The 9,712-nt window shown below is 46.5% G+C and overlaps 2 protein-coding genes across 2 annotated transcripts; one reads left to right on the top strand and one right to left on the bottom strand.

The window, feature by feature from the left end:
* Positions 1–663: 663 nt before the first annotated feature.
* Positions 664–5,798, bottom strand: LOC134028014 (protein phosphatase 1 regulatory subunit 3E). Its single transcript, XM_062471315.1, has one exon. It carries the CDS (start codon positions 5,662–5,664, stop codon positions 4,744–4,746), a length of 921 nt encoding a protein of 306 aa, XP_062327299.1. The 5' UTR covers positions 5,665–5,798; the 3' UTR covers positions 664–4,743.
* Positions 5,799–5,968: 170 nt separating this feature from the next.
* si:ch73-103b9.2 (uncharacterized protein LOC100150067 homolog) lies at positions 5,969–9,653 on the top strand. The gene is made up of 3 exons (XM_062471314.1): positions 5,969–6,742; positions 6,998–7,245; positions 7,542–9,653. Exons 2-3 carry the CDS (start codon positions 7,045–7,047, stop codon positions 8,697–8,699), a joined length of 1,359 nt encoding a protein of 452 aa, XP_062327298.1. The 5' UTR covers positions 5,969–6,742; positions 6,998–7,044; the 3' UTR covers positions 8,700–9,653.
* The last annotated feature ends 59 nt before the right edge of the window (positions 9,654–9,712 follow it).

Below are 9,712 nucleotides of genomic sequence, written 5' to 3'. Positions count from 1 at the left end.
ACACACATACGAGACACACACACATACATACAGAGAGACAGTAGACACCTAAATCTTTCTTCAAATTTCCACCCACTGTGTTTATTGCAGCAACTTTACCAGAGCAAATTGCTTGCATGTGTAAACTTCCCCTTGTTATCAGAGCCCCTCCCTTATTATCATAGCCCCTCCCTTATTATCATAACCCCTCCCCTTGTTATCATAGCTCCTCCCCTCATTGTCATAGCCCCTCCTCCTCGTTATCATAGCCCCTCTTCCTGCAAAAAGGGGTGTGTCACGTGACTAAATCGATTCAAGGTCGTCTCTGTTGGCGTGTCTGGTGAGCATGTGCTAATGGCCACGTCCCCCCAGCACGGCCGCAGTGAGCAGACTGCAGTGAGCAGACTGGTGTGTGTGTAGCAGACTACACACACAGCAGACTGCAGCGAGGCGTTCTCACACACACACATGTGTGTGTGTGTGTGAGATTAAAGTGTGAGACCCTCTGTCTCACACTTTAACTCTCACACACACCAGCCCGATAGTCCTAACTGACCATCCATTGTTCTCCACCAGGGTCATCACATGCTAGTCATCTCTGAGGAAGTCCAAAATCGGTGGAGACATCTTGATCGAGGTAGCTGTCAGGAGGGTTAAAGGTTGTGTGTGCCTCACTGCATCACTGACAGACAGAGAAGATGTTTCCATCACACAGACCTTTATTAGCATTGTTTTAGTAAAATAGAGGCTACATTACAAACTCACCATAGAAAAAAAGGGCATTTTAGCTGTGCATGCGAACAGCGAAAATACAGTGTTAAACATTCAGTCTAAACGATAGGCCATTCAGCAAGACACGTCAGGGTAGACAGGTGGCTGCAAAACTTTGAAGGCTTGCATAGGTTTACAAAAGAACAGGAGTTACAGTCTGGAAAGGAAAAATAAACAACAACAAACAAAAGCAAATTGATTGAAGTTTAGACCTTTTTTCACAGTGAGAGAGAAAGCAGAAAGGTATGTCGTATATGATACACAATGCTTATGGAGGGATCACGACTTGGTTAGTAGCTGTTCACTGAAGGTGTCAGGTCTAGGACAAACATCATTCACAAACCTTGTCTCTTTCCTTGTCTTTGCTCAAAGTGCAAAGTGCAAAACCATGACCATTACATTACAATCACTAGTCATTCTTTTCCCAAAAGTTTTGATGGAACACCAAAGTGCTTTTTTTTTGTAGCAGTGTTGGTTATGGGCCTGTATCAACTGGATGTGGTTCACACAGGTACTGTGGTGAACACAGGTACTGTGGTTCACAGAGGTACTGTGGTTCACAGAGGTACTGTGGTGAACACAGGTACTGTGGTGAACACAGGTACTGTGGTGAACACAGGTACTGTGGTGAACACAGGTACTGTGGTGAACACAGGTACTGTGGTGAACCAGGTACTACAGGTCCTGCTGTAGATTCATCTCTCTGTCTTACACATCCACTTTCTCCACCTTGATAAACATCTAACTTAAGGCAAAGCAAACTTCTGGTGCCAACAGGACCAACAACACCTCCAATCGCATTCATATTTCAGGGACGTTTTGGCATTTCCAGTGCAACATTCAAAACTCTTTGATTTGACTTGTGATTGGCATTCTGAATATCAGTTTCGAATTACTGGTGTGGTTTGGAGTTGGGTACCCAATATTGAGTTATTAATCAGAAGAACATAGTACTTCTGATAAAAACAGCATTATATTTAACAAAATATTGCCATTGTTTTCCTCAAACGTATTTTCCCAAAGATTAAATATGTCTTAGGAGACAACGCATGATAAAAAAATACGATATTTTAGTAAGTGTGCTTTTAAGAATCCATAATATTTCGATTTTGGGCAACTTCGTATAATCCATTATAATGAAAGCAAAATGAGAAACTTCCAACACATCAGAACAAACCACTACATGCGATCCTGCTTCAAATCTACAACAGAGAATGGTCGCAAAAAGACATTCAATATGCGACAAAGACACACGTCTACTGTACATCAACACATCAATGAGCACACAACGTTAAAGTGTTGAGAAGAAAACAAACATCGTACTGAGAGCCCTTCACCATCTCTCGCCTTCAGACGAACCCTCATTTATTGGCACAGTTTTTATTTATTACCTCTTACTGTCAAAACAGCTTGACGAAAACTGCATAATCACGAGAATACTAATATGAATTCAAAAAAATTAAGGTGTTTGAAAGAAACCAGTCATGTTCACTGATTATAACGTCATAATACAAAGTGTAGGAGCTAGGACAGTCTGGTTGTCTGTGGGGTTTGTCGACGGGAGTTCTGACAGGACAGGCCTCTAGACCAACCTCCACCTCACGCCTGCAGAATGCCAACACTGACATCTGGGTGAACATAGTTTACCACGAATCAGGAAGGACATCTAGTTCAACAAACTGCCAGCTACTTGGCTCAAGCTACTCTAAACACAGGAGACCTCTTATCTTTTCTGCCTGTCTGTCTGTCTGTCTTTGTGTCTATCTGTATCTTTCTGTCTGTCTGTCACTCTTTTTGTCTGTCTGTCTATCTGTCTGTCTTTCTGCCTGTCTCTCTTTATCTATCTATCTGTCTGTCTGTCTGTCTGTCTGTCAGTCTGTCTAGACACCAGACATCTCTGCACAGCCTTTACCAGTCTTCCAATCTTAAGGGAAAAGCTTATGAACACCCTTCATGCTGTAAACAAAGGGCTTCCTATTTGGTTGTGTTGACATTACAGCCAGTACAGTAAATAACACAGTCCTATCATCTGAGCCAACCGCAGAGTCTGAACTGAAACTCCTAGAGGGAACCCATAAGAAAAGCAGTACACCAGTATACACGCCTCAAAATGGATCCTCTGATAGCGTCCCAGCTGATGAACATACTGTATGCAGCGTGTTGACACGGTTTATCTGAGAGTCATTTGAGGTGTGGTATTCCTGGTAGATTTCCAAGATTTCTCTCGTCTCAGATTCAGATCGCACAAGCCAAAAAACGAAATTACAAAAAGCCAAAAAAGGTTATACAGGCAATTTTTCATTCCCATGTCGCTGTCAATCTCTCATGGTGAGTGCTAGCTGTCCCCATTAATTTGTTTATCTTCAAGCTCTTACACGCGTCACAAGTTTGTCAGCTCAAGCAATCAAACAGTTATCTATGGTACAGGGTAGGTCAAGGCTAACATCGATGGTACAGTGACTTCAAAAGCAGTTTAGACACTTTCATCAGTGCAATAGCTGATGTAGCTAACGTTGCAGACTAAAACGGATATGCACAAGACACGCTAGAGTAATGCTGCTGTTGCAAAATCGGACGCACATATGGAAGTACGCCGTAATAATCAGATGCTTTTCTGATTTCTGAGACAGAAATATCATGACATTTGGTAACATTTGTATAAAATAATTAGTTGTTACATTGTGTTCATTCTGAATAAATAAAAAAAGTTAAAAACCTGATTTTTTTCGGAAGTTTGTGAGGTCCACACTAGAAGTGATCTGAGGTAAATGTATCATTTTAAAAAGCAACAGTTGCGCTTCAAGTCAACGAATATCCACAGTATACATAAGGTGTCATCTTAGCACAGTTCTGGTGGTTTTTGTATATTATTATCGAAGCCCAGGTTTATGAATACGAGCTGCATGCAGATGAACTGAAAAGGGTGAGGCAGCTGATTAAGAGTGAATTATCGAAGCAGTTACAATGTACTAGCCTAACACGTAATACAATATTGGAAATGGCCATTTGGTTTTCTTGGTCATATCTACATAATCCAAATCGTATTGGACATTGTGCTGGCTACATTATTTGGCTTTTGGGGAATTTGACAATGTGTATGTATTGGGGGCGCGAGAGGGGTTCGGGGGGTGCAGCACGCATGGTTCACTCATTGGATACCGGCATTACTGTGATTTAACAAACCCCACTGATAGAACGTCGTGTTCTAATCCATTTCTTACAAACTTGTGGGAGAATTTCGATGTCAAACTATCAATTGAGAGCGCAATTATATTATTCTATCCCTAATATCTTATCAATATCATACACATTGTTACAGATCTTAATAGCTTCCGACTAGTCGAACATTAGTTAGTGCTCCCGTCCTGTCCTCGCGTGAAGGAGTTTCCTAATGATGGACTACAGACCGGGAGCCGGCATGATAAGTGCCTGAAGATGTGAGCAACAATGGAGGAAGCTTTCATTGTTGTATTTCCCACACAGCCTCGGTCATCACTTAAGATAGGACCACACTCAAGACACGGCAGCCAAGAGGCTCATCAATTAAACAATCTAATTTGATAACAGCAGCCAACATAACTGCCTCTTGGGACGGAACAACGATGCGTAAACTGAATTAATTCCGGGCACGTTTTCTATGGCACGTGCCTCTCCATTATATAAGAACATCGTCATGCCCTACCGGTATCACCGGACTGTACAGAGACCCAACATCCAGGGCAAATTGTCATACTGCGGCCCCCCGGTACCGGGAACCTAAAGGGGCGTATCTTTCAATCCTGTCAAAACCTTCAAGCAGAGGCAGAGCAAAAATGTCAGAAGTGAAAAAGCTGATTTAAGACAATGTCTGATGGTAACAGTGTACGGGCCCATATCTGTCGATGGCAGTCGAATCATCAATATCAAGCCATTATTAAGGTAAAGCGGTGCCCGTGGAACTATTGCGCGCCGAATACACGAATACGCGTTGTTGGAGACGCGGCGGGGCGCAAACTAGATGAAGTGAATCCAACCGTTCTCCCACTCGCGCGGTGGGGACATCTTGAACCGGTGGCGTCGTACTTTGTAGTTGTTCCCGTTGTTGTTATCCCAATACTCGTCACCCCCGACACAATACTTAATAGCAAACTGCAGTGTGCCTCCACTCGACAGAAACGTCGGAGTGATGATCTTGAAAGAGAATCTGTCCGTCACACCATCGCTTGAGTTGGGCACGTAAGACGCCAGGCTGTCCATAAATGTTATCCAATTGTTGAGAGAATACCTTAGATGCACGCTTTTCTCAAAAGCCAGATTCAACACACGCACGAAACCGGACAAGCTGAATTCGTCTGCTTCGACTGTTTCCAACAACACTTTAACTTCTCTCACCTTCTGCTCGAAGCCAGGCATTGTCCCGGGGTTTGAGAACTGCAGTTCCATAAAAACGGACCGGTTGGGTGCCCGGGGGAATTTATCAAGGTCGTTCAGATGGAGGGGACCCCTGGGGAATTTGGCTAAAATGCGCTCGGGGACCTCGGGCATGTCTGTGTCGTCGAAGTGCTTAACGGAGATCAACTCGAGACCCAGAGAGTCAGCGAAACGGACCTTTTTCTCACTGGTTGGGCTCCGACTGCGGATAATCTCTAGTTTAGCTCTCTCGATGGGGGTCGGTAAGGATTTGCATCTCCGTCGCAGGTTCGGACTCTGCGGTGGTTTGAGGAAGATTTCACGACCCCTTGGTCGCTCGTCGACCACCGGGGTATCGATGGTCTCGCAGGTACCGTTCATCAACTCCAAGTCCTCCCCATCTTCCAGCATCGGGTTCGCAGCAGCCAAGCTCCCAAACAGCCCGGCGATGCAGCTGTAGTTCCTTGGAAGGCAGTTCTTCGGAGGCAGCATGACTGCAACTGGGCGCACAGCCTCGGTTTCCATCAAGCGAGAGTCCGGCAGCGGAACCGCGGTCGTGATGAGAGAAACGGGGAACAGGGGAAAAAAATGTCAGGTGTCCAAGTCCGAATTGCGGATAGGCGCTGTGCCTGCGTCAAAATGCAGACAGTGAGGGGTTCTGGACCAATAGGCTATAAGCGAAGCTGTTGCGGCACACACGGTACCCTACGGCCCTCTACTCCATCTGTATCTTCAAGTCACTTCGAAAATCCATTCACACGCGGATGGATTTCGTAAATTATTAAAGAAAAATATAAAACGGGGATCCTCTGGATGCACGTTTCCTACGGGGTGCGCGAGTCACGTTTTTAAAAGTGTGCCGGGTGTACCGTGAGCTGCATCTTAGTGAAGGTCTCGATGTTTGAGAATGGGTAGCCTAGTATAGTCTACTCCACAAGCTCTGTGGCTGACTGGAACGCGACGTGCCGAACAGCTCGTTCCGTTATGGCCGGTATCCAAAATACAATTTCCTTTTAGAGAATGAGGAAGGAGACGTTTTAGAGGCCAAACATAAACACAATAGCATACCTTGTCAAATCTAGTGCAGCTATTTATTTATTTAAATAAAATACAATGAACGGCCTTTGACATAACAATAGGCAAAAATATAGACCTAGGCAATGTTATTTTTATTTTTATCTGGCCTATCGTGCTATGCTAACTCGTGAAGAAAACCTTTTGCAATTCAGTGACCAATTACGAAACACGATCTGTGAAATTGGACACTGACACGTGATTATCACAGTAAGGTAAATTCCTGCAATCGTTGTGTGCAATTATGTCTGTGGTTCATCTCTTCACGCCTCCTCCCGTTTTCCACTATCCTACGTCACTACTATCTGGCGCTGCCTCTTTTAGCGTAGTTGTCACGACAACGGCGCACTGTCTTCACTCCAAACACTTCTTGAGCGTTGCACACCTTTGTTTGGGTTTGTCTTTGTGAGCCGCAAAACTGTGTGATAAATACTTGATGACTGCGCCGCTGCCTATGAAGTTGACTTGACAAGCCTTAAGAGCGGAAACTTGTTTGAGTGATCGAGATGAGCGTGTCTCACTCGTCATGGTGAGTAAACTAAATTCGAACAGACTTTGCTTGCATTTGTGACAGGTGGGGATAGTTCTAATTCCTTCACTCGCACTCGTAAACGTCGCAGTGTTAGTGTAAACAGTGTTAACATTTTGATCAGACATCAGCTGTTTAAACAATGTCAATCGGCAGTTTAGATTAGCCTTCACCCAGCATTTACGGGTTTGTCCGAAGTTGAAGGTACGCATTGTTCTGCAGCGAGCTAAATGTATTTTACACTTACTTTGGTAGATTGTTCTTCACGTCACAGACGTCATTGATCGGTTTCTAATCTCACGATGGACATGTCAGCGGAATGGGCGCGGGCACCTGCACAGGTGGACGACAAAAGTGTGAGCATGAACGAAACAGAGTGGGAACAAACCAGTCAACTGCAAAATAATGAACATGTCAACGTCTTACTGGACATCAGTGAAGACATCTGTTATAAAGAACAGGAGCCGTTCGAATCCCTCTCCCTCAACGGTTGGGAAGACGCTGTGAGTAATTCACAGTTTATCCACTCTCAATGATCTTAGTACACACTGTAGATCTTCATTCCTGAGAGATGTATTTTGGTTTCCTTTGAACCACATCTGAAATAGAACATAAGAAAAAACATTTAGAAGGCATTCATGTGCTTTGAGCTTTCATATCACCAATAATCTTGTATAACACTGTATACATTAAATGTACAAAAACTGGTCATTCATTTGAGAGCTAACCCTAACCCTTGACTGTTATATATTTAGATCTGTCTCTTTCTCATATGCTGTTGTGTTTTGTGTCGTGGAAGGTCCAGGGATGGGGTCTGTCTCCTCCTCTCTCCTGCCTGTTCCAGCCCCCGCGGAGAGGGAAAACAACCAGGACCACAGACCCTGCGGACTACCACTGCCTCCTGTGTGCCGACCTGAAGCTTTGGGAACCCCCGGGGCCTGACGATCGACCCCATTCCCCCACGTCCAGCTCTGGGGCCCCGCCGCGTGAAGACCCCCAGCTCAGCAAACCTTCCAGATCAGCCCTGTCACACAGTCATGTCTACGTCCCCTACAACCGGCACTCTGCGCTCCGCTGGAGTCAATCTGCTGTTCCCTGCGGTCCCTCTCTCTCCTGTCGCCCTCCTGCTCCCCCCTCGGACCCCTCTGCTGTCTGTGGTCGCTCCCCCCTGTCCTCCAGCCCCTCTCCTCTGGTCATCCACCCTTCCTCCGATACGGAGGCCCCAGTGTCTCCCAGGATGCAGAGCCTGAACAAGGCCTCCCAGCAGCCTTCTGTCAGAGACAAGCTGTCGTCGTCGTCGGAGGTGGTGGTTGAGGAAGACAGGGGTGGTGACCCCAGCGAGCGTCTGTCCCCGCGTCCGCCCCCGGCCGGCCCCCCCTCCAGGCCCCCCCCCCAGGAGGTGTCTGACTGCCCCCAGCCGGAGGACAGGGGGGGAAACATGAAGCTGATCATCAACAGCTTCTCTGTCCTGCCTCCTGTCCGGGCCTCCTCCCAGACGAGGCTCCCCGGGGCCCCCCGCCTCCCCAGGAGGGCAGAGCCCCCGTCGGGTCACAGCGAGGGGGCACTGTGGGAGGAAGAGTCCTCACACGCCGTCGCGGGGGAGAGCGGAGGTGTGGAGAGAGAAGAGGAGACGAGAGTGGGCCGGGTTCCCGAGGAGAATGGCCACCCTGCCGTCACCTCCGCGTACCTGGCATCCAGACAGAGCCACAGTCTGCTCTCTGCTTTCAGCATCCAGGTCCACCAGAGGGCAGAGGCCCCTCTCCTGGGACTGGCCGACCCCCCGGCCCGCGCCCCCTGCCCCCTGGGCGGCCACCTCAGACAGGACCCACGCACCACCAGCGGACACAGACTCGTGTTTGGGACGAAGCCCAAGAACGTGAAGCGTGTTCAGCCCCAGCTGCCCACCCTGATGGGGACACGGGTTCGAATCCCGGCCTCCTCTCACAGACTGCTGTAAAACACGTCTGTTTGGCGTCTGTGGGTTTGATTAAAGTAAACTTTCAGAGCAAAACTTTCACATGTTTTACATGGCCCGGATAAATGTATTAAAAGCTTTACTAAATTCAGTTGAACTCAGTACAGGTATGATATACAGTCATAATGTCAGAATGTTAGTTTTTTTCATTGCAAGGTGCACCTACACCTGAACATAAGCTTGGAGTTTACAGTTGGATGTTGGTTATTGTAGCAGTGCCTCTGACACATATCGAATTACAGATGCAGAATCAGTTTACTTTTGTCTAGCGGTGAGTCCAAATACCCATACTAAAATACTACTTACTACAGTAGTTACTATGTACATCCATATAGTATGGTATAAGTATTAGTATGGTAGTTTGGAAAAAGATGAAAGTTTGGGGATTGGGACACTGGTTTCTGGTTACCTTCAGTTTACATCAACTTCTCCCCGACATTTCTGACCTAGTTGGGTGTGATTTTGAACGTGCTCAAACGCTTCCCTGGCTGGCGGTCAGAAGTGCCTCTCTAGTTACCCAGCAACTGAGCTACCTCATCTAAGAATCCAGCCGGTGGCTCCCAACTCAGATCTCAGCATGTGCAACTCCCACCGTCAGCCATTAGTCAGCACCCCCCACCCTCACGAGTTCCACACTCTACAGCCCCAAACAAGACTTGAGACATTGCCAAATAATCTGTTACATAACCCCTCCTACCCCTACAGAATTGATTAAACGCGGTTGTCGCTGGGATTGAATGACATGTCTGTGATTGTGCCGATCAGACGGTGAATGAGGCAGGTGGAGTTGTGGAAACAGGATCCTACTGCTGTCGGGTTAATGACACTAACTTATTCTAGTATCGAGACAATTAACTGACATCGAAGGGGAGGCTATGGCGGGAGTTTACCTGAAATGGCATGTTGAGTTGTTTATGTGTGCACTGGATGATCAATAAAATGGTTAATGTAGGCTATAATAGAATATGAATTCCATTGATGGTAAACTAAGTTGA

The sequence above is a fragment of the Osmerus eperlanus genome, chromosome 10 (genome assembly GCF_963692335.1).
Source record: "Osmerus eperlanus chromosome 10, fOsmEpe2.1, whole genome shotgun sequence".
In the NCBI taxonomy this organism is placed as follows: Eukaryota; Metazoa; Chordata; class Actinopteri; order Osmeriformes; family Osmeridae; genus Osmerus; species Osmerus eperlanus.
The sequence above is the reverse complement of the archived record's forward strand: the minus strand, read 5'-3'. Positions and strand labels throughout refer to the sequence as shown.